The sequence below is a fragment of the Aythya ferina genome (assembly GCF_964211825.1).
Source record: "Aythya ferina genome assembly, contig: HAP1_SCAFFOLD_137, whole genome shotgun sequence".
Taxonomy (NCBI): domain Eukaryota; kingdom Metazoa; phylum Chordata; class Aves; order Anseriformes; family Anatidae; genus Aythya; species Aythya ferina.
In genome coordinates this window covers 168,286-193,530 of record NW_028181388.1, presented here as the reverse complement: position 1 = coordinate 193,530, position 25,245 = coordinate 168,286, and the positions used below count along the sequence as shown (strand labels likewise).

Here is a 25,245-nt window from a genome sequence, read left to right as displayed (position 1 = left end):
TTGAAAAGATGATAGAATAAGGAGCAACAGTTTGAATCTTAAAGAAGGGTATATTTCGATTAGATATGAGGAAGAAATTCTTTTCTTATCAGGGTGGTGAGTCCTACAAAGAGGTTGCCCAGAGAAACTGTGGATGCCCCATCCCAGAAAGTGTTCAAGGTCAGGTTGGATGGGGCTTTGACCAAGCTGATCTGGTGGAAGGTGTCCCTGCCCATGGCAGGAGGGATGGAATTAGATGGCCTTGAAGGTCCCTTCCAACCCAGTCCATTCTATCAGTCAATGCTCAAACATCAACCACGGCCCTGCAGCCCTCCTCTCAGCAGGGCCATATCCCAAAGGAATCCTCTGGGCAGGTGCCTCAACAGGCCCAAGTCTGATCACCTCAAGTCCCCTCCTTTGCCTTGTTCCCCTCCCGCAACATTCTCAACTCTATCTTCTCACCTCTTTCAAATCCCTGAGCACTGCATGTTGTATTCTAAGGATGAGGTTCTGCAGGTCACCTCACCCCACTGGCTCCTCAGTCATCTGTGTCAGCCAGATGTCATCAAGGAGCTCCCAAAACCTCCTGGGGGGTTTCTGTAAGGGTATGCAGAAGCAGAGGGTCTGCTCCTTCCAGGTTATCTGGTGAAGAACCTTTTCCAGTGCACCAAGAGATGCTTATAAGGGAGGCCGTGATGGGAGCCAGACCTGGTCATTTGAGACAAGTAGAGACAAGGAAAAGACAAACCATGTGGATTCTGCTTTATAGAAGAGTAGAGAAAGCAGCTGGAAATAAAGGATTTCTTTACAAGAGAACTTTCCAAGCTAGAGAAAGAGGAAAGCCATGTATGTGTGTAAGTTTAAACTCTGAGAAAAGGAAAAACCTGCTAAATACGGACAAAAAAAAGAAAAAAAAAAAAGAAAAAAAAAAAAAGAAAAGAAATAAAAACATCAACACTTTAGACTAAAACTCCAAGAATTATTTGGTATTCATTACTGGTGAGCTTTATGGAAGTTGCCCAAAATACTTTTTTTTTTTTTTTTTTTTTTTTTGTGGGGGTGAATCTGACAAATTCTTTTAAATGTAAGTATCACTGACAAATATGCGAGTCCAAAGAAAGACATACTGCGTGGAGTCCCAGTGAGCAGGAGGTTAGCGGTGGCTGTGACCCAGGTGTCAGAGTAGGCAGGGGGACAGCGGTGGCTGTGCCACCCAGGTGTCACAGTGGGCAGGGGGCAGTGGTGGATGTGTAACCCAGGTGTCACAGTGGGGCTGTGACACGGCAGCCAGGCTGGGAGAAAGGGCCAGGGGTGTGGGCAGGCCCCAGTCGGGATGGAAGCCCCTGGCAGCAGGCAGCAGAGGGCAGAGCAGGGCAGGACAGGGAGGTGAGTGCGCGATGGAGCAGGGGCTGAAACGCAGTGTGAGCCTGAGTGGTCCAGGAAACTCAGAGGATGTGCTGGTGTGTGCAGAGGAGATGCTTGTGTGCTCCCCTGAGATGCCAGGGTGCCTCAGGAGATGCTTTCTTGCTCCATGGAGGTTCTTGGCTACCCCAAGAACAATCTGGGTGCTCCCCAGGCTTCTTGGCTGCTCTGTACGGATGCTCCCTTGGTGCACAGGGAGATGCTTGGTTTCTCCAAGAAGACACCTGGGTGATGCAGGAAGTTTATTGGATGTCCCAGGAAGGTGGATTGGTGATCCTGAAAGTTCCTTGGTGGCTGCAGAGAAATGCTTGAGTACTATTTGGAGACACCTGGGTACCCAGGAGATGTGCTTGTGTACCCAAGGAGGGCACTTGTTTGATCCAGGGTAAAGCTTTTGGATTTTGGGTAGTCCAGGGAAATGGTTGGGTGCTTTTTGTGTGATGCTTGGCTTCATGGAGATGCTGGAGTGCTGTGAGGAGATGCTTGGTTCCTCCAAGTTGGTGTTTGTGTCCCCTGGGGAGATGCCTGCGTGCCCACAGGGACATACTTGAATGACCATGGCAGGTGCTTGTGCACCCCATGGAAGCTCTTGGGTGCCAAGCGAGGTGCTTCCCATCTCCAGTGAGATGGTTGTGTGCCCCAGGTGGTGTTCTGGAGGCCTGGGAGATGCTTGGGTTCTCCACTTAGATGTAGGAGTGCAGCGGGGAGATTCTTTGGTGCTCCAGTGAGGTGCTTGAATGTTCCAGGGAGGTGCTTCTGTGCTGCAGGGAAATGCTTGGGTGACAGGGGCAGAAAATTTTCTTATTCTTATTATCTGTGTGCTCCAGGGAGGCTTTTGCTTGTGCCCCAGGAATATACTTGTATGCCCTGAGAAGAAGAAGCTTGTGTTCCCTGGGAGTATCTAGGGTTTCTTGGAAGATGCTCAATTCCACTTGGTCACTTGGATTGCCCAGGAGATGCCTGAGTACTGCAGAGGGTGGTTTGTGCACCTCCGGGGACGTGCTGGAGTGCACCAAGTTTTGAATTGTGTTTAATGCCTTAGGGAGGTGCTTGTCTGTCCCTGTGAGATGCTTGGGTGCTCCAGAGAGGTGCTTGTGAACCACAGGAAGGTTCTGGTTGTCCCCAGAGAGGTGCTTGTGTGCCCCGGGAGGTGCTTGTGTGCTATGGGAAAATGCTTACATACCCTGAGAAACTCCTTGGGTCTTCCAGGAAGGTGCTTTCATTATCCAGGGAGATGCTTGTGTACCCAGGGAGATGATTGTTTGACCCAGGGTGATGTATGCTTTCTCCAGAGAGGTGCCTCATTGCTAGAGGGACATTCCTGGCTGCTTGATAGATATTCTTGGGTGACCTATGCAGATGATTGGGCACCCGTAAGTTTATTCTACTACTCCCCAGGTAGGTGTTTCGTTCTTCCGAGATGGTGCTTGGGTTCTGTGTACAGGTGCCTGGGTTCTTCAAAGTAATGCTCCTATGCCTTTGTGCAATGTCTTAGCTCATCAGCAGGTGATGGGTTCACACTGGAAATTCTTCAGTGCAAAAAAGAGCACAATACCAGTCACCAGAAAGAAAATTATCCCAGCCCAAACCTGGACATCCCACGAGGGCAGGTGCCAGTTTGTGGCCCTGAGGGGACCACCCCTAGCTATGGCACAGGCTGGGGGATTTCTGGTTGGAAGCAGCCCCATGGGAAAGGTCTTGGTGGGCAGGGAGTTGGGCAGGAGGCAGCCAAGTGCCCTGGCAGCAAGGACAGCCAGCAGCGTCCTGGGCTGTGTGAGCCAGGAATGGCCATGGAATGCAGGGAAGGGATGATCCAGAAGACGGCATCGAGATTTCAGGTCCCCAGGACAGGAGGGATGTCAGCAAGCTGCAGCGGGGTTAGCACTGGGCCCCAGGATGCTCTGCAGCACTCTGCCTGTGAGGAGAGGCTGAGGGTGCTGGGCTTGTCCAGCCTGGAGAAGGGCAGGATGAGGGGGACCTCCCCAGGCTGTATCTCTGAGGGGGTTGTGGAGGGTGCAGAGCCAGGATCTTCAGCTGGGTTCATGGTGGGAGGACAAAAGACAACAGCTGTTAAAGTGAAAGAGGAGAGAAGGCAAAAGGCCTCTTCAGGCTGGAGAGAAGGCAAAAGGCCTTTTCACCATGAGCTCAGCTGGGTATCACCCAGAGGCTGTGTGGTCCCCGTTTTTGCTGGTTTTGCAAAATGCAACAGAATCAGGCCTTGAACAGCCTGTTCTGATCCTGTGCTTGTGACAACTTGGGCTGGAGGCCTCCTGAGCTCCCTGCCAACATGCCTTATGCTCCTTTGACCTCAGGCCCAATTTCTGGTGACGACAGAGGAGATGCTGTGGGGCCTGAATCCTCCTGTGCTGTAGGGGACCATCTAAAGCCAGGCAGGTGAACTCCTTCTCTTCTCCCTTGGCTTTAAGTGAAGCCTGGCAAGCACTGCCTCAACCATCTCTGTATGACACCTCAAGGTCCTGTCTTCTCCTGGATGTACTCTGAGGTGTGAGAAGAGATCTGGGCTTTTCTGGGGTGTTAATTCTCTCCCTCTGCATTCTGCTCCTCTCCAAGACGGTGTCATTTCTCACCTTCTTTCCTACCTGAAGGGAAATGCATACTCTGTCCTGGCCATAAAGGACAGCTGAGCACCTTTTCTACTTCCCTCGCATGTCCAAATCTCCTGCACTCTTTGCCAGGAAAGCTGAACATTGCATGGATGTTCATAGCCATACTTCCCTCCATCTGTGCAGAGAGGTCAACATCTTAGTGTGATCTACTTTTTTGCAAACACTGTGAATTGTCATGGACCTTGCTGGGCAGATAGGGTTTTGGGGGGCCACATAGCTTTGTACAGGACACAAAATAATCTTATTTAAGAGTGTTGGCCTAACAATACTATAAATGTTTAGAAAATGTCAATAAAAATTAAAACAAAACAAAAAAGAAAGAAAGGCAAAGTTCTAAAGCATTGGTACTTGCGTATTTCAGCTTTTACAATTTTTGCTGATTTTGTTTTCTTTCACTCTAATACTTAATAATGAGCAGTGTTGATGCTTTGAGACACTGCACAGCCTCTACCTGCAGCTCCTGAGGGCCTCCAGTCTCCCACAGGTGCTTTTGACAGCTCTCAGCCCCAGGCAAACACCTGCAGTACACTGAGGCCTCTGAACGTGGCACTGGATGTTTGCAGACAGACCAAGTTCTGCCTGGAAAGGCAAACAAATTTGTCCAACATAGGAAAATAAATAAAAATAAAAATAAATAAAAAAAAAAATCACATGTTCATCACTTGAAACGCTTGAGCTCTGTTTAAGAAAAGGCAGTATTTTCTCACTACGCCAGATGGGAAATTACACAGAAGTTCATGAATCATATGAGAAATATCAATCTTCCCCTCTCCTTGCACTACCACTACTGTCTCCTGTGTCTGTTCTGATGTGAGTCCTGTCACCCCCGCCTTGCATGTGTTCCCATCTCTCCTGATTAAATGACCATGTTTAATTTTTTATTATTATTTGTACTTTTTTGAAGACTCCCTCCCCATTGCTTTCCATGGGAAGCCTGTCCCTCTCCATTACTCTCAGTGCCTGTGTGCAGGCAGTTCTGTGGGGAAAAGGGCTGGGAGCTGGTGCAAAGGAGCTGTAACATGCAGCTGCAGCCCTGACGGGAGAAGTCTGATGGGAGGAGAAGTGCTGCAAGTTCCAGGTGGCTCCTGAGAGAAATGGTGGGGCTGGGGAGGTGAGGAGCAAGGTTGCCCACAGAGTGCCTGGCCTCAAGGGACTGCTTTTCCAAGCTGACCAGGCCTCCTTAGGAGACCCTCTGGATCAATAGCAATGGGAGAGGTCAGGGAATTGAAATAAATCAATAAAGAATGCAACTTGAAGGGAAAACTCACTTATTATCAACTGCTCATTAAAATCTGCCTCATTCACTACCCCCTGGAAATCTCCCCAATTAGATGTACAAGCCCTGAAGCCCTGAAGGGAAGCCTGAAGGGAAGTGCTGGGCAGCAAGAGGGCACAGGAGGGCTCTCTGCATTGTACTGAGCCCCAGGGTGTATTTGGTGCTGAGTCCATGGACCTCTGATGCTGAGATTACACAAGCTGCTCAAGAAGGGAAGGCCAGAAGAAACGCTGAAGTTTCTGGGAGTGTTAATTTGTCCCACTGGGGGACATTACCACCACTACTTCCCCGTGGACTTGTTAGTGAAGAAGATGGGAGGCAGTGATAAAAGGCAGGCAAAGGCAGAGTAAAGGTGGCCCTGATGCTGAGGAAATCTTGATGTGTTTTATTAAAGAAAACACAAAGGCCTGACACCCAGCCTCTGCGAAGAGAGCTTCTGTCCCTCACACTGCTCTTTAAAGGGTAGTGGGATATGGGGTGCGTGATGGCAACTAAAGGACAACAGTACAACACCACTGGACAGGGCTGCAAGGAGGCCACATGGTTCCAGTGCCAGGAGCACAATGTGTCGTCTCATAGGCCCCAGCAGCAGAGACAACAGCCATAGATAAGGAGACAAAGACCTCTGCTCTGTCAGGGCCTTCCAGCCCTGTCAGTGCCCTTGGACATCTCCCCACAGGTTGTTCTATGCCAGAACCATTTTCCCTGAAGCCTGGAGACTTTCAACCTGCTTCCCCACCATAGCATCTCCCTACCTATACTTGTGCTCACTGCCTCTCACTTGAAACACAAGCCATGGGCTGATCCAGACTCCCTCTGAGTCACCACAGCACTGCCCTTGGAGTGGCATTTCTTTCTCTTCATCACCATGCTGGACCTCCAAAACAGAAGACTGTGGCGGTTTTCCTTTCTCATGTTCTTTCCCCCTACCCAAAATGGGCCATCATCTCTGAAAGCAGATTTCCAGCTCTCAGGAGCTCCTACAAGAGTGCCCTGAGCCTGCGCTTCACCAGGCCTAGGAAGCACAGGTCTCTTAGCCTCCAGACACATGACCCCTAGCCCTGTCTTGGCACACCTGCTCTGAACCCTCTCCATTCCTCCTTGTTTCTTCAGAAAAGCAGTCCCACACTGAGAATCCCTCTTCCAGTTAGGGCCACACCAATGTTTTGATTGTGTATAACCCCTATAACTTGAACAGTTCTGTATGCACACTAGGCAGGGTGATCCTCAGTGTGTGTCCAGCACAGCAGTAAAAGAATGAATGCTTTCTAAAACTCCAGATTGGGTCTTGGAGAGTTACTTTGACTGGCTTTTTCAGTATCACCCTCGCCTGCTGCCAGCTGCTGCCCACTTAGGCTCCTGGCACAAACATGGCCCCTGCATCAACACCACCACTCGTGCCACCTTTGCTGCCTTGCCCCTGACCTCTCCCTCAACTCCTCGTCTCTGCTGGGCCCCACGTTCCACACCCAAATGCATCCCTTTGGTGTCACCACCCTCTCCTCTGCCCAGTGGGATGGCAGAGCCAGGGCAGGACATGGTAGAGTTAGGCCCTGTAGCGCCCATTCAGAACGCTTGTGGCAAAGTGGGAGCTGAGACTGGGCTCTGTGCTATGGAGGAGGCCCCATGCAGAAAAGATGAGGTTAAACAGCAACTTTGCAGCCGGGGTCTCCATCATGGTTTGTCACGGAAGGTTTCTGGCCACGAAGCGGCAAGGGATGGGTCAGCCACAACTTCTCTGGGCACACTGTTCTAGTGACCACCACCCTCAAAGGAAAGAATTTCTTCCTTATAACTAATTTAAAAGTACCCTCCTTTAGTTTTAAAACATTACCCCCTTGAGGTACTGGAAGTACCTTTAGGTCCCCTTTGGGTACTGGAAGTCTGCTATAGGGTCTCTCCAGGCTGAAAATCACAGAATCACAGAATCACAGAATTTCTAGGTTGGAAGAGACCTCAAGATCATCGAGTCCAACCTCTGACCTAACGCTAACAGTCCCCACTAAACCATATCCCTAAGCTCTACATCTAAACGTCTTTTAAAGACTTCCAGGGATGGTGACTCCACCACCTCCCTGGGCAGCCTGTTCCAATGCCTCACAACCCTTTCGGTAAAGAAGTTCTTCCTAAGATCCAGCCTAAAACTCCCTGGCACAACTTAAGCCCATTCCCCCTCGTCCTGTCACCAGGCACGTGGGAGAACAGGCCAACCCCCACCTCGATACAGCCTCCTTTAAGGTATCTGTAGAGAGCAATAAGGTCGCCCCTGAGCCTCCTTTTCTCCAGGCTGAACAAGCCCAGCTCCCTCAGCCGCTCCTTGTAGGACTTGTTCTCCAGGCCCCTCACCAGCTTCGTCGCCCTTCTCTGCACCCGCTCAAGCACCTCGATGTCCTTCTTGTAGCGAGGGGCCCAAAACTGAACACAGTACTCGAGGTGCGGCGTCACCAGAGCCGAGTCCAGGGGGACGATCACCTCCTTAGCCCTGCTGGCCACACTGTTTCTTATGCAAGCCAGGATGCTGTCGGCCTTTTTTGGCCACCTGAGCAACTGCTGGCTCATATTCAGCCGACTATCCACCATCACTCCCAGGTCCTTCTCTGCCAGGCAGCTCTCCAACCACTCATCTCCCAGCCTGTAGCTCTGCTTGGGGTTATTGTGCCCCAGGTGCAGGACCCGGCACTTGGCCTTGTTAAACTTCATGCAGTTGACCTCAGCCCATCGGTGCAGCCTATCCAGATCCTCCTGCAGAGCTTTCCTACCCTTGAGCAGATTGACACACGCACCTAACTTGGTGTCATCTGCAAACTTACTGAGGGTGCACTCAATGCCCTCATCCAGATCATCAATGAAGATATTAAAGAGGACCGGCCCCAGCACCGAGCCATGGGGAACACCACTAGTGACCGGCCTCCAACTGGACTTGACTCCATTTACCACGACTCTTTGGACTCGGCTATCCAGCCAGTTTCTAACCCAACGAAGCGTGCGCCAGTCCAAGCCAAGAGCAGCCAGTTTCTTGAGGAGAATGCTGTGGGAAACGGTGTCAAAAGCCTTGCTGAAGTCAAGGTAGACCACATCCACAGCCTTTCCCTCATCCACCCAAAAAAGATCCAGCCTTCCATCCACAGCCTTTCCCTCATCCACCCAAAAAAGATCCAGCTTTCTCAGCCTGTGTTCATTGAAAAGGTGCCATGGCCTTTCTATCATCCTTTTGGCGTCTTCTAGAATTGTTCTAATACTTCTATGTCCTTTTTGAGCTTGGGGCCCCAGAGCTGAATGCAGAACTCCAGGTGGGGTCTCATAAGAGCAGAGTTCGGGGGGAGAATCACCTCCCTCAACCTGCTAGACAAACTTCCTTCAATGCAGAATACTGGCTTTCTGGGCTGCAAACTCAAATTGCCAGCACAGGTTGAGTTTCTCATCCACCAACACCCTGGGTCCTTCTCCATTAATTAACTACTCATTAATGATCTCCACTGAGACACTGAGCTGCTGATCGCAGCTCTCCGAGTGTGACCATCGAACCAAATCTTTACTAGCCAAGTGGTCCATCCATCACATCCATGTCTCTCCAAGTGAGAGATAAGGATGTGATGTGGGACACTGTCAAATGCTTTGCACAAGACAAGGTATATGAGGTGAGTTGCTCTTCCACTGTCCAGCAGTAACGCCATCATAGAAGGCCACCAGATTTGTCAGGCAAAATCTGCCCTAAGTGAATCTATCACCAACAGCCACCAGCTGGCTGTCACCAGCGATCCAGAAAGGCAGGGTTGCAACACATAGCAGTGAACCTGTACAAGGGTGGTGACAGAAATCTCATGGGAAAACTGGGAGTCATTTCAGGAGTCCTGCAAAAAGAAATCACAGAATCATAGAATTGATTGGGTTGGAAGAGACCTTCAAGATTATGTCGTTCCATTGCCCCTGCCATATGCAGGTGTGGGATGTGTAATCTTATAGAAAACGTAGACTTAATTAGAAATGATAATTGCTAATAGACTTAATTAGCAAGGATAAATTGTGGGAAATGTAGAAAAAGTAGGTTTAATTAGAAATGTGGATGACTCTTGAGTATCCAGGAAGGGAGTTCTGGAAGACAAGAGAAATGTGGAGGATGAGAGTCACCGTGGAACCTAAGGCATACATAAATAACAAGAGAAGATAAGTGCAAAGACTGTTACAAATCCCAGGAAAGAGGAAAGTAACAAAGCGTTGACCAAAACCTTGCACGGGAAAGGAGTTTGCGATAAGGTGCCTAGTAGCCTGAGAAATACAAGGATCAAAGGACTGTAAAGGGGGACCAGAGGGCTTTTTGGAAGGAAAACCTCTGGAAGGAAAGTGTATAAAAGGAGCATAGCCAAACTGCAATGACGACTCTTACTTGATCCCAACAAGAGTCCATGCATTTAGTCGCCACAGGCAGGGATGCCACCCACTGTAACAGGTTGCTCAGGGCCTCATCTAGCCTGGTGTTGAACACCTCCAGGGATGGGGCATCCACAGCCTCTCTGGGCAACCTGTTCCAGAGCCTCACCACCCTCTGAATGAAGAATCTCCTCCGAACATCTAACCTAAATCTCCATTCCACTAGCTTAAGGTCATTCCCCCTTATCCTATCCCTATCTGTCCATGCTATTAGTCTCTTGCCATCTTTCTTATGAACTCTTTATACGTACTGAAAAGCTGTAATTAGGTCTTCCCCAAGCCTTCTCCTCATCTGGCTGAACATCCCCAGCTCTCTCATCCTTTCTTCATAAGAGAGGTGCTCCAGCCCTCTCAACATCCTCGTGGCACACCCCTGGACCCTCTCTAACAGGTCCACATCCTTCTTGTGATAGGGGCCCCACACCCGGATGCAGCACTCCATGTGGGGCCTCATAAGGGCAGCATATAGGGGACAATCACAGAATCACAGAATCACAGAATTTCTAGGTTGGAAGAGACTTCTAGATCATTGAGTCTAACCTCTGACCTAACACTAACTAGTCCTCCACTAAACCATATCACTAAGCTCTACATCTAAACGTCTTTTAAAGACCTCCAGGGATGGTGACTCCACCACTTCCCTGGGCAGTCCATTCCAATGCCTAACAACCCATCACCTCCCTCGACCCAGAGGCCATTCCTCTGCTGATGCATTGTAGGACATACTTGGCCTTCCGAGCTGCAGGTGCACACTGCTGGCTCGTATTGAGCGTTACGTCCACCAGAACCTCCAGGTTCTTCTCCAAACGGCTGCTCTCAGTGAGTTCTTCACTCAGTCTGTCCTCAAGAGGGGTTGCCGTGACCTAGGTGCAGCAACTTGCACTTGGACTTCTTGAAAAATCATTAGGTTCTTGCGGGGACACTTTACAAGCTTGTTCAGGTCCCTTTCTTCTGTCATATCAACTGCACCGCTCAGCTTAGTGTCACCTGCAGACCTGCTGAGGGTGCACTTGATCCCGGAGTCTTTCATTTATAAGGATATTAAGGGTTGGTCCAAAGGTTTGGTCCAAAATGGACTCCTGAGGGATGCCACTAGGCCTCCACCCTGGTCATACAGCCAGTGACAGCAACTCTCAGGCTGAGGCCATGCAGCTACTTTACAGATCAGGATGTTATGTGGAACCACGTCAAAGACCTTATGGAAGTCCAGATAGATGATGTATGTTAATCTACCCTTGATGGTGAATTGCCTCAATTGACTCAGATTTACCCTTTCCCTACGTAGTGGTAAAGGAGATCCCTCCTAGGCCCTGTCTGGGTCTCCTGCCTAATGATGGGACAAACAATGGTGGTTCCCATGCCTAGGTCAGCTTCTGAGAGAAGAAATGTCAGTGCTGGACAGAAATGTCCCTGCTGAATGGGCAGAGACAATGTCAGTGATGACTTCTGTCTCTTTCCCAGGCGGTTTCTGGGAAGCTGCAGGAATGTCTGAAGGGAATTCAGGGTAGAGAGGGGAGGGTGGTGAAAGTGATGCCTTGCGCTGGGATTGTGCTGAGTGGGGCCAGGCTCCTGGGAGGGAGGGAGCAAGCCGGCAGCACTGCAGAGGGAGAGAAACAGAGGGAAGTAGAAGGCAGCCTGGAGTAGGTGCACAAAGGAGATCAGAGAGAGGCAGAAACCTTCAGAGACCATGACAAAGTAAGTCTCTGTGTGTAGGGCAATAGAGCTGTGTTTCCTGGAGGGATCTCCTCAATGGAGCACATGCCACAGTGTGTGGAACCTGCAGGAAGGACTGTCACAGCTTCGTTGGTGCAGAGGAGGAGGATGTGCTCCAGGACAGGGCTTGTGTGCTTCAGGGTGTCGTGGTTCTGCTCGAGTGGGCAGCCGAGCTCCACCACAGCCGCTCTCTCACTCCCCCTCCTCAAAGAGGAAGGGGGAGAAAATATGTGAAAAGGGCTCAAGGATTGAGATAAGGACAAGAAAATCACGCAATAATTATTGTAACGGGCAAAACAGACTCAGCATAAGAAGATAATAAGATTTATTGCTCATTACTAACAAGCTAGAGAAGTGAGAAACAAAGGAAAGAAACCAAAAGCACTTTCCCCCCCCGTCCACCTCCTCCCCCCGAGCGGCGCAGGGGAACGGGGGAATGGGGGTTATGGTCAGTCTACAGCACTTCTTCTCTACTGCTCCTTCTCGGTCACTCTCGTCCCCTGTGCTGTGGGGTCCCACCCACGGGATACAGTCCTTGATGAACTGATCCGGCGTGGGCTTCCCACAGGCAGCAGCTCTTCCAGAACTGCTCCAGATATGGGTCCGTACCACGGGGTCCATCCCTCAGGAGAAAACTGCTCCAACCTGGCTCCCGTATGGGCAGCAGCTCCTGCGTGGTCTCCTCTCCACGAGCTACAGGTCCGGCCTGGAATCTGCTCCGGCAGGGGTCTTCCACAGGCGGCAGCCTCTGTCAGTGAAGGTCCACCTGCTCCACCGTGGTCTCCTCCACGGGCTGCAGCGAGGAACCCTGCTCCACCGTGGTACTCCATGGGCTGCAGGGGGACATCCTGCTTCACCATGGTCCTCACCACAGGCTGCAGGGGACTTCTGCTCCGGTGCCTGGAGCACCTCTCCCCCTCCTTCTACACTGACCTTGGTGCCATTCCTCACTCCCGTCACTCTCCCAGCTGCTGTGTGGCGCAGTGTTTTTTTCCCTGTCTTAAATATGCTCTCAACAGGGGTGCAAAACAACATCGCTTATTGGCTCAGCTCTGGAAAACAATGGGGCCCTTCCCAAACATGGGGCAGCTTCTAGATCTTTCTCACAGAAACCACCCCTATGGCCCCCTGCTACCAAAACCTTGCCACGTAAGCCCACTACACAGGGTCAGCGTGCAGGGCCCGAGGGCTCCCTTCTCTTGAGGCTGGCTGCAGGCTGTGCAGCCAGGGGTGCAGGCAGGGGTGCCCAGGGCTGTGGTGCAGAGCAGGGTCCCTGCTGTGCCCCAGGGTCTGTGTGCCAGGGCAGGGCCTCTGCTGCCTGCCAGGCTCAGCACTCAGCCTGGCCAGGGAGCTGCCCAGGGGCTGCGGGGAGAAGCTGCGGGTGGAAGGAGCTCCCCCGGCATGGCAGGGCAGGGTCCTGCTGCTGCCTAGAGTCTGCCGCCTGGGGAAGGCTGCTCACAGCCCCACACCTCCCAGGGCACTGCACAGGGGACTTTTCTATAGGAAGGTCAAGGCACAGGCTGCCTTGAAGGGAAGGCCCTTGAGGAGTCTCTGCCTTCATTTTCCAGCTGCGATGAAGAGTTTTGTGTGGTAATGGCGTGGGGAGACATGTCTAGGAGACTGAGGCTCATAGAGCATTAAACTGACACAGAGGTTGTTGAGGAGCCTCTGAAAATCCCTTCACTCATCTCTGCTTAAGAATGGCACTAACATCAGCTTTGTGCTGTCCTCAGGGCATTTCAAAGCTGCTCATTAGGACCTACAAACAGAACAATGTCCCCAGACCTTTCCCTATCCTAGGAGGTGTCTTCAGGGCACAGCTGAGCACACGGCGTGTGGGATGGGCTGTGTGAGCATGGACAGGGAGAAGAGGTCGGGGCAGAGAAACAGCTCCCAGCAGGGGCAGCTGCAGGCAGCAGAGACAGGAGAAGGGGATGAGAGGAAAGTGCTGAGAGCGAAGGCTGGGAGGGGGAAATTGGCACCTCCCTGCCAGCCCCTGCAGTGCGGGCGCCTTCCCTGGAACATCCCTCAGTCTCCCCTCCCTCACAGCAGAGCCCTCCACCCCAAATCCCCTCCAGCAGGAGAAACCTTTGAGTGCCCAGCTGTGTCTGCCTGTCCTGCCCGTTACCTGGCCAATGTCCCCTCTGGTTCTTGTTTTCCCTGTCCTTGCCACTGGTCTCCCTGTGGAGGGGTCGGGTGAGGATTCACCTGCGGCTCAACAGCCAGTGCTCCAGGTCCTGTCATGCAGATATGCCCTGGAGGAACAACATCCATGTCCCCTCCTAAACTTTGGGGCTCTGGGCACTGCAGTGTGTGGGGCTGACAGGGAGATGACCCTTCCCTCACAGTACCCATTGTCTAGGGCATTTGAGCTGCTTCCTGGGGTTCCTGCTGGCTTGCAGCCTTCCCTCCAGGAGGACAGAGCTCTCCCATAGTATCTCTATGCCATCTAAAGTTCCGTGGAGAAGACACCTTGGTGCTAAAGATGTATATGGCTCTATGTGGGCATTTTCTGTGAGCCCTCTGTGTCCTTGCCTAGGAAAGCAGAGCTGAGTTTGTCCTCAGGTCAAACGAGACAGGGTGAGGAGTTTGTCGATCTGCATTTTGAAACTGGATTCCTCTGCTCTCAGCAGTGCAGGTTCACCTCAGGGGAACACCTGAGAGCAATCGTCCTCCTGCTCAAAGTAGTGCCAGCACAGGGCAGCTACGACCAGGAGTGATGGACAATGTGGCTGTCCTCTCTCTGCTCTGAGGGACAGTCCCTTGGCCTCTCAGCACCTTTCTTTTGGAGTTTAGCAGAACTACCAAGGATTTCTGCCATTTAAAAACTCCTCTGTTGTGGTGGGGCAAAGAGCACAAAAGAAAATATATAAAATTCCTATAGCCCTGCTCTGTAATTGGGTGAATTGGGATGGACAATGCTAAAGAGCTTGTCGGTATCATGAGTGGATTTTGTCTGGGATCACCCCACGTTCATATTTGCTTGTTGATGTAGGGCAGGACGGACTCCTTCCATTCCCACAGCAGTCCCATATTCCCAGTGTCCCCTTCAGCCAGCATTGACCAAAGCTTACAAAAGGGATCTGCCAAAACCCTTCCATAAAGAGGGCAAGGATTTTGGGGGGCTAGATACAAGATGGAGTAGGCTTCTTTTTTTCCCAGAGAAATCTATTGGAAGTACTCATTGCCTTTTTGTCCTTGAACAGGTCCCTGTGCCCAATGGCACCAAATGTCCAATGACAGCAGCTCCATCACCGAGTTCCTGCTGCTGGCATTCACAGACACACGGGAGCTGCAGCTCCTGCACTTTGCACTCTTCCTGGGTATCTACCTGGCTGCCCTCCTGGGCAACGGCCTCATCATCACAGCCGTAGCCTGCGACCACCGCCTCCACACCCCCATGTACTTCTTCCTCCTCAACCTCGCCCTCCTCGACCTGGGTGACATCTCCGCTACCCTCCCCAAAGCTATGGCCAATTTCCTCTGGGACACCAGGGCCATTTCCTACGCAGGATGTGCTGCTCAGGTCTTTCTCTTTTTCTTCTTCATTGGAGCTGAGTTTTATCTCTTCACCGTCATGTCCTATGACCGCTATGTTGCCACTGCCAGCCCCTGCGCTACGGGACCCTCCTAGGCAGCAGAGCTTGTGCCACCATGGCAGCAGCTGCCTGGGGCAGTGGCTTTCTCAACGCTGTACTGCACACTGCCAATACATTTTCACTGCCTCTCTGCCAGGGCAATGCCCTGGACCAGTTCTTCTGTGAACTTGCTCAGATCCTCAAGCTCCCCTGCTCATATGCCTACCTAAGGGAAGTAGGTCTTCTTGTTCTCACTGGCTGTTTATCTTCTGGATGTTTTGTTTTCATTGCTCTGTCCTATGTGCAGATCTTCAGGGTCGTGCTGAAGATCCCCTTGCTGCAGGGACGGCACAAAGCCTCTTCCACGTGCCTCCCTCACTTGACTGTTATCTCCCTGTTTCTCTGCACAATCATGTTTGCCCACCTGAAGCCCCCCTCCATCTCCTCCCCATTCCTGGACCTGGTGGTGGCAGTTCTATACGCGGTGGTGCCTCCAGCATTGAACCCCCTCATCTACAGCATGAGGAACCAGGAGCTTAAAGAGGCTCTCAGGAAATTGATGATGACGTGTTTCAAAAACGACAATCTGCTCAACCTCTTCTGCATATGACTTGTAACCTGGTTTATTACAGGACTACCAGTCTTCTGTTGCTTTTGTGGTTCTTTTGTTGTTGTATTCCCTCTGTTTCATTTTGCTTAGGTTAGGATTGTTTGTGTGTTTGTTTGAATTTAAATGTTCTTTCAGTGCTGCTAATGTTGCCCAAAAAAATGTCATTACCATCCCACTCCCATTTCAGTACGTACCTTTCTAGAGTAGCCCAGAGGTTACACTGCAGGAGGAATCTTTGTGAATATAAACAAAATAAAGAACCTTATATAGACTTGCTTGTCTGACATGCTTTTTATGAGACCATTTGTGTGTCTGCAGGGCAGTGCCTGTATGTAGAGTCCAAAGAGGCTCCTCATTCTGCCAGGCTGGGCACCTCTGAGCACCCCATGGCCACAGCTGGGGGATGTGGTCAGTGGCAGGGCCCCCACTAGCTGGCTCTGACACCCAGCCTGACCAGCACGGCCCTGCAAAGTGCCCCGGGCACCACAGCCCCCTGGCTCTGCAGAGCAGCACCACCAGCTGGGGCTGTGGGAAGCATGGCCAGGGGCTGCAGCAGTGGCCGGCGAGGCCAGCACAGATGGGCTCACCTGGGAGAGGCTCCCTGGGAGATGGGGTGGCTTAGGAGAAGAGCAGGGCCTGTCCATGTACAGGGGAGACACGGGACCTGAAATCCCTTGCTGCTGCTGCTACCTGCAGGCACATGGTATGCACAGGAACACGAGTGAGCACAAAAGCCATCAGCTATCCCTAGGGGTGCCATGAAAGCCAGTGGCGCAAAGAGTGTCCCGAGGTCCCTTCATTCTGAGAGAAACAGCCACGGGGCATCTGCCTGAATAGCACAGAATAGGCACCTTCAGACACTGTCTAGTTCAAAGTGCAAGAGCTGAATGCAGCTCTGGGGTTTGCTTCATTGAATCTCTGAGGCCCCTGTGTACCCTGTCCTGCCCTGTCTCTGCTGTCCTGCAGGGCAGGGGCCAGGGTGGTGACACCAAAGGGATGCCTTTGGCTGTGGAACATGGGGCCCGGCAGAGACGAGGACTTGAGGAAGAGGGCAGAGCAAGGCAGCAAAGACAGCACGAGCGGTGGTTTTGGTGCACGGCCATGTTTGTGCCAGGAGCCTGAGTGAGCAGCAGCTGGCAGGAGGCAAGGGGAGGCCAGGAAGCACCTCCCCAGGCTGCTCCTGCCAGCAGAGACAAGGCCGCGGCTGAGGGGAGGGGAGGGGGCTGGAAGGGTGGTGGTGAAGTCCCTGCCTCTGTGCAGCCTGGTTGCCCTGCAGGAGATGTACTGGCCGGCAGGCCTCGTGAGGCCACCCAGCACATCACAGAGCACCCCAAGGCAGCAGGGATGGCACTGGAGAGGCAGGTGGTAGAGCCCAGCCAGGGGCTGGCTGGGAGTCCCCTCTGCTGCAGCCGACAGACGGAGCGTGGCAGGAGGCGGACAGGCAGGGATTGTGGCTGCCACACTCATGGTTGCCTTGCCACAGGCTGCTGCGGAGCTCAGGGCATGGCCACCATTACGCCGCCCCTTGCAAGGCTGGGACAAAGGCTACTCAGCCTCCCTAGCAGTCCCAGGTCTAGGGTCAGCCATGGCACCAGGAAATGGAGGTCTGTGAGATGCCGGCATCCCTGCTGCCAGGTCCAACAGAGCCCTAGCACAGGGCGCCTGTGCCCCTCTGGGCCAGCCCCTCTGCCCAGGCCAGAGCAAGAGGTACTCAGTACTTGAGGCGTGGCCTCACCAGAGCAGAGTACAGGGGGACAATCCTTCACCTGGTCCTTCTGGTTACACTACTGCTGAAAATAGCCATAATGCCATTGACCTTCTTGGCCACCTGGGCACACTGCCGGCTCATGTTCAGGTAACTGTTGACCAACACTCCTAGATCCCTTCCCTCTGCACAGACTGTAGTGCTGCATGGGGTTGTAGCCGAATTGCAGGACCCAGCACTTAGCCATGTTGAACCTCAACCCCTTGTTCCTCTGCCCATCAATCTGACCTGTCCAGGTTGTTCTGCAGGACCTTCCTCTGTTGGATCAACATTGTCCCCTGGCTTGGTGTCATCTGCAAACTTACCAAGGGTGCACTCAATTCCCTTGTCCAAATCATCAATAAAGATATTAAAGAAGATGCTCCCCAACACCAACCTCTGAGGAACACCACTGGTGACTGGTCACCAGCTGGATTTCACTCTGTTCACCACTGCTCTCTGGGCCTGGCCATCCAGCCAGGTTTTAACCCAGAAAAGCGTGTACCTGTCCAAGCCATGGGCCTCCAGCTTCTCCAGGAGAATCCTGTGGGAGACCATGTCAAAGGCCTTGCTGAAGTCTAGGTAGACTAAGTCAATAGCCATCCCCTCATCCACCAGGAGGATCACCCAGTCATAGAAGGAGATGAGGTTGGTCAGGCAGGACTTGACTTTCATGAACCCATGCTGACTGGGCCTGATTCCCATGTTGTTCTGCATATGCTATGATTGCATTCAAGATGACCTGTTCCATCACCTTTAATGGCACCGAGGCTGTAACTCCACAGTTCCTCCTTACACTTCTTATAGATGGGCATCACAATAGCAAGTCTTCAGTCATCCAGGATCTCTCTGGATGACCATGACCACTGATAGATGATGGAAAGTGACCCAGCAATCACATCCGCCAACTCTTTCAGCACCCTAAGTTGCATCCCATCAGGGCCCATAGATTTATAGGTGTCTAGCTTGCCTAAATAACCTCTAACCCAATACTCTTTGAAAGTCTTCCTCCCTCCAGGTTTTCTCTCTTGTTTCCAGGCTTGGTAGTGCATGGGGGTTAGCCTTAGCAGTGAAGACTGAGGCAAAGAAGACATTCAGTAATTCCGCCTTCTCTGTATCCACCGCCACCAAGGCACCTCCCTCATTTAGCAGCAGTACATCCACATTTTTCTGTCTTCCTATTGCTGCTGATGTATTTGAAAAAGCCCTTCTTGTTGTCCTTGATGTCTCTTGCCAAATTTAATTCTAACCATCTTCGTCACCCTCCTCTGGGCACTCTCCAACAGTTCTACATCCTTTTTGTACTGTGGTGCTCAGAACTGCACACAGTACTAAAGGTGAGGCCGCACCAGTGCAGGGTAGAGTGGGGCAAGCACTTCCCTCGACTGAGTAGCGATGCCATGCTTGATGCATCCCAGGTACAGTTGGCCCTCCTGGCTGCCTGGGCACACTGCTGGCTCATATTCAACTTGCTGTCAACCACAACCCCCAGATCCCTCTCTGTGGGGCTGCTCTCCAGCATCTCGTCACCCAGTCTGTACGTATAGCCAGGGTTGCCCTGCCCCAGGTGCAGGACCTGGCACTTGCCTTTGTTAAACTTCATGTGGTTGGTGATTGCTCAGCTCTCCAATCTGTCCAGATCTCTCTGCAAGGCCTTTCCACCCTCAACAGAGTCCACAACTCCTCCAAGTTTGGTGTCGTCAGCAAATTTGCTCAAAACACCTTCTAGTCCTATATCCAAATCATTGATAAAGACGTTGAAGAGGACTGGCCCTAAAATGGAGCCTTGGGGGACCCCACTGGTGACCGTCTGCCATTAATGCCATTTATCACAACTCTTTGAGCCCTGCCCATCAGCCAGTTGCTCACCCATCATATGATGTTTTTGTTTAGTTGTATGCTGGACATTTTGTCCAGTAGGATCCTATGGGAAACCATGTCAAAAGCCTTGCTGAAGTCCAAAAAGATCACATCAGCTGTTTTCCCTTGATCGACTAGATGGGTTATCTTATCATAAAAGGAAATCAAATTTGTTAAGCAGGACCTACCCCTCGTGAACCCATGTTGGCTGGGACCAATGACAGCATTGCCCTCCAGGTGCACTTCAATAACATCAAGGATAATCTCCATAAGTTTCACAGAATCACAGAATTTCTAGGTTGGAAGAGACCTCAAGATCATCGAGTCCAACCTCTGACCTAACACTAACAGTCCCCACTAAACCATATTCCCGGATGGACCCGGCACTTGGCCTTGTTGAACTTCATACAGTTGACCTCAGCCCATCGGTGCAGCCTATCCAGATCCTCCTGCAGAGCCTTCCTACCCTCGAGCAGATTGACACACGCACCTAGCTTGCTGTCATCTGCAAATTTACTGAGGGTGCACTCAATGCCCTCATCCAGATCATCGATGAAGATATTAAAGAGGACTGGCCCCAGCACCAAGCCCTGGGGAACGCCACTAGTGACCGGCCTCCAGCTGGACTTGACTCCATTCACCACGACTCTTTGGACTCGGCTATCCAGCCAGTTTCTAACCCAACGAAGCGTACGCCAGTCCAAGCCAAGAGCAGCCAGTTTCTTGAGGAGAATGCTGTGGGAAACGGTGTCAAAAGCCTTGCTGAAGTCAAGGTAGACCACATCCACAGCCTTTCCCTCATCCACCCAGCACGTCACTTTGTCATAAAAGGAGATCAGGTTTGTCAAGCAGGACTTTCCTTTCATAAACCCATGTTGACTGGGCCTGATCGCCTGCTTGCCCTGCAAGTGCTGCGTGATGACTCTCAAGAGAATCTGCTCCATGAGATTCCCTGGCACTGAGGTCAAACTGACAGGCCTGTAGTTTCCCGGGTCTGCCCTCCGGCCCTTCTTGTAGATGGGCATCACATTGGCTAGCTGCCAGTCAACTGGGACCTCCCCCGATAGCTGGGACTGTTGATAAATAATGGTAAGTGGCTTGGCCAGCTCCTCTGCCAGTTTTCTCAGTACCCTTGGGTGGATCCCATCCGGCCACATCGACTTGTGCACATCCAAGTGCCGTACCAGGTCACTAACCAGTTCTTCGTGGATAGTGAGGGCCACATCCTGCTCCCCATCCCCTTCCACCAGCTCAGGGTACTGAGTATCCAGAGAACAACCGGTATTGCCGCTAAAGACTGAGGCAAAGAAGGCATTGAGCACCTCCGCCTTTTCCTCATCTCTTGTAACTAAGTTTCCCCTGGCATCCAGGAAAGGATGGAGATTCTCCTTAGTCCTCCTTTTTGTGTTGATGTATTTAAAAAAACATTTTTTGTTGTCTTTAACGGCAGTAGCCAGATTGAGCTCCAGATGAGCTTTGGCCTTTCTAATTTTGTCCCTGCACAGCCTCTCAATATCCTTATAGTCCTCCCTAGTGGCCTGTCCACTTTTCCAAAGATTATAAACCCTCTTTTTTCTCCTAAGCTCAAGCCACAATTCTCTGTTGAGCCAGGCTGGTCTTCTTCCCCGCCAGCTCGTCTTTGGGCACGTGGGGACAGACCGTTCCTGTGCCATTAAGATTTCCTTCTTGAAGAGCGCCCAGCCTTCCTGGACTCCTCTGCCCTTCAGAACCACCTCCCAAAGGACTCTACCAACCAGTGTCCTCAGCAGCACAAAGTCAGCCCTCCGGAAGTCCAATACAGCGGTTTTACTGGTCCCCTTCCTGGCCTCGCCAAGAATAGAGAACTCCACCATTTCGTGGTCACTCTGCCCAAGACCGCTCCCGACAATCACATCCTCCACCGGTCCTTCTCTGTTTGTGAAGAGAAGGTCTAGCGGGGTGCCACCCCTGGTAGGCTCACTAACCAGCTGTGTCAGGAAGCTATCTTCCATGCCCTCCAGAAACCTCCTAGACTGCTTTCTCTGGGCTGTTTACCAGTTTACCAGGCACTGACGTGAGAATGACAGGCCTGTAGTTGCTAGGGTCTTTTTTTTTTTGGCCTTTTTGAAAATTGGTACAAAAAGGGCAAGAAAGTATCAGGGGCAGTTGAGCATAAGATGACCTGCACACCCGAGTTCCTGATCCCAAACCCTTGAAGTCCCTTTGATTGCTCGCAGATTATGCATTGCCATTTCTTCTCCTTCCAGATGTAGGACGAGCAATCTGTAATAGTCTGAGGGTTGAACCAAGCTGGGAAGTCTCATAGAATCATAGTATCATAGAATATCCCGAGTTGGAAGGGACCCATAAAGATCATCAAGTCCAACTCCTGGCACTGCACAAGTCTACCCAAAAGTTTAGACCATGTAACTTCTTCTCCATAATTTTACCAGGCACTGACGTGAGACTGACAGGCCTGTAATTGCTACGGTCTTCTTTCTTACCCTTCGTGAAAATTGGGACAACATTTGCCAGCTTCCAGTCTACTGGGACCTCTCCAGATTCCCAAGATCATTAAAAAATAATTGAGAGAGGTCCCGTGATGACATCAGCCAGCTCTTTAAGCACCCTGAGATGGATCCCATCTGGACCCATGGACTTGTATGGATCCAGGTGGAGCAACAAATCCTGCACACTTTCAGGGTTGGTTGGGAGTTTGTCATTCCCACCGTCTTGGTCCACCTGCTCAGGGCACCCAGGGTCCTGAAGCCCATCATCAGCATTGAAGACAGAGGTGAAGAAGGCATTAAACGTCTCTGCTTTGCCTATGTCATTGTCTGTGAGGAGACCTTCCCCGTCAAGCAGCGGACCTATGTTTTCTTTGGTTCTCATTTTTCTATTAAAATATCTAAAAAACCCTTATTTATCATCTCTCACAGACATGGCCAACGTCAACTCTAGTTGGGCTTTGGCCCCATGAATTTTCTCCCTACAAACACGAACAGTGTCCCTGTATTCCTTCCTCGTCACCTGACCCTCCTTCCAGCAGCCGTACACTTTCTTTTTCTGTCTAAGCTCCAGTAGAAGATCCCTGGTCAGCCAGGCCAGCTTTCTGCCCTGCCTACCTGCCTTCTGATATTTTGGAATCACCTGATCTTGTGCTTTTAGGAGGCAGTGCTTAAAGACTGACCAGCACTGATGGACACCTATACCTTCAAAAGCACCTTCCCAGGGGACCTTGCTGACTAGTTCCCTGAGCAGCCTCAAGTCTGCTTTCCCCATATCCAGGGCTGAAGTTTTGGTGGCAGTTTTCCTTCTCTCACCATAAATTCTAAACTCAACTACTTCATGGTCACTATGACCGAGACAGCCGCCAATTGCCACGTCTCCCACAAGACCCTCTCTGTTTTCCAGCAACAGATCAAGGAGGGCACCTTTCCTAGTTGGTTCCCTTAGCACCTGAACCAAGAAGTTATCATCTAGGTGCTTTATGAACCTCCTGGACTTACTCGTGTCAGCCGTGTGGTGATCCCAGTTGACGTCTCGCAAGTTGAAGTCCCCCATAAGGACAAGGGGAGTTGATCTCGAGGCATCTCTTAGTTCTGCAAAGAATAATTCATTGGTGTTGTCATCTCCTAATGATGTCTCCTTGTCATCTCCTTGTGATGTCCTTAACCCGGGCCCCAGGAAGGCAGCAGACTTCCCTTAGAGGAGGGTACCTTCTACATATTGGACCCTCTGTTTCGTTGATTGTTGAATCACCCACAACTAAAACTCTCCTTTTCTTCCTCCTGTCTGTGGTCACTATAGAGGGGGTTGGCCTTTCCAACCCTAGCAATATATCTGGTGGAGGGGGATTGTAGCCTTCTCCATCCATCGATTGCCTTTTAGCCTCCAGGGCCTTATATCTGTTGTTCAGGTCTACCTGATAGGGTGATATGGGTGAAGGAGGATTTTACCAGCCACCTCGAGCCTGGACTTGTTTCCTTTCATTCATATCCTTCTGCCTTGTGTCTGCTGAGGGATGGATACTTCATTCCCTTTGAGTTGGGAAATTCCTGGTGCCTGTTCTTGTTCCACAGAGGCCAGAGTTAGGCATCAACAGTCTATCTCCCTCTCTGAATCCTAGATGTTCATAAGTTTTATAACCTCTTTTCATAGCTCAGCTACCATGCAGAGCAGGTCTTCCACCTGCTCATATCTTACGCAATTGCTGTCTCTGCAGCTGTCCAACGGTGGTGTAAAGCTTTGGCACTCCCTGCAGCCTGACACCTGGACAGCTGTGTACTTTTTTGGAAGTTCAGTTTGGGTCCCCACCTCCTTTCTGGAAAGTGTGGAGGTGGCCTTCTGCTGTTTGCCCTGAGCGGTCTGTCACAGGAACTCACTGCAGCACCCTGCCTGCATGAACTGCCACACAGACTGCCACAACATGCCCTGACTGGTACCTAATGTCTTGTTTGCCTGCTCTGTGCACAGCATTTCTGGTTGCTCATGCTCCCTAGGGTCTCCCAATTGGCTCCTGAAGGGCTGTCTTCAAACTACAGAGGGGGGCAGTACTGAAGGGAAACCCCTGCACACCGCAGTTCCCCTGCTCCTATGCAGAAGGTGTCTGCCCTGGAGCCAATCACCTTGGTGAGTGAGAGTCATTATAATTGGGTGAAATGGGTTTAAATACACAGGCACAATGAATAGTGAGGTTTAATGGTAAACAACAATTCTAATAAACTGGGAAAAAAATACCGCAAGACAAGAATAGAAACCAGGCTTGGCCTATCATGAGTAACATTATGAGCAATTTTCAGAAAAATGCAGTAAGCTTATGGCTTATGAAATACACCCAGTCATCAGTTTCCACATTACATCCTTGAGGTCCTGGTTCCTCATGCTGTAGATGAGGGGGTTCACTGCTGGAGGCACCACCGAGTACAGAACTGCCAGCGCCAGGTCCAGGGAAGGAGAAGAGATGGAGGGGGGCTTCAGGTGAGCAAACATGACTGTGCTGACAAACAGTGAGACAATGATCAGGTGAGGGAGGCACGTGGAAAAGGCTTTGTGCCGTCCTTGCAGTGAGGGGAGCCTCAGCACAACTCTGCAGATCTGCACATAGGACAGAGCAATGAAAATAAAACACCCCAACATTAGAAAAGCAGTAAGCACAATCATCCCAGCTTCCCTTATGTAGGAGTCTGAGCAGGAGAGCTTGAGGATCTGGGGGATTTCACAGAAGAGGTCCCGGGCATTGCTTTGGTCAAGAGGTATTGAAAATGTATTGGCAGTGTGCAGCACAGCGTTGAGAAAGCCACTGCCCCAGGCAGCTGCTGCCATGGTGGCACAGGCTCTGCTGCCCAGGAGGGTCCCGTAGTGCAGGGGCTGGCAGATGGCAACGTAGCGATCATAGGCCATGATGGCGAGAAGAGAAAACTCTGCTAGAAGGAAAAAGAGTAGCAGAAAGAGCTGTGCCACACATCCTGCATAGGAAATGGTCCTCATGTTCCAGAGGGCATTGGCCATGGCTTTGGGAACAGAGGTGGAGATGCCACCCAGGTCGAGGAGGGCGAGGTTGAGGAGGAAGAAGTACATGGGGGTGTGAAGGCGGTGGTCGCAGGCTACGGCTGTGATGATGAGGCCGTTGCCCAGGAGGGCAGCCAGGTAGATGCCCAGGAAGAGCCAGAACTGTAAGAGCTGCAGCTCCCGTGTGTCTGCAAATGCCAGCAGGAGGAACTCAGTGATGGAGCTGGTGTTACACATTTCCTACCTTTGGGCAAGGGAGCCTGACAAAAGGAAGAAATGACAGTGCAAAATTTAAGGACTTCTTTTGGACCACTACATATCTCAAGAAACACCCCACAAAGCAAAACACTGCCTCATTCATTTCAGGAGGATCTTTCTGCTGCTCCTTGTCTTATGTCTGGTTGTTGCTCTGAGGGTGCCACAACAAGCAGGGTGCTCTGCTGTGAGCTCTGCGGCAGTCAGCCCTGGTCTGCAGCAACACTTAGAAGGGAACCTGGAGTGATCTGAGAAGTCTGCTG

The 25,245-nt window shown here is 51.4% G+C and overlaps 1 protein-coding gene across 1 annotated transcript; it reads right to left on the bottom strand.

Moving 5' to 3' along the window:
* Positions 1-24,040: 24,040 nt before the first annotated feature.
* On the bottom strand, positions 24,041-24,964 carry LOC311428776 (olfactory receptor 14C36-like; the record flags this gene model as incomplete). Its single annotated transcript, XM_084540062.1, has 1 exon — positions 24,041-24,964. One exon carries the CDS (start codon positions 24,962-24,964, stop codon positions 24,041-24,043), a length of 924 nt encoding a protein of 307 aa, XP_084396188.1.
* Positions 24,965-25,245: the final 281 nt, after the last annotated feature.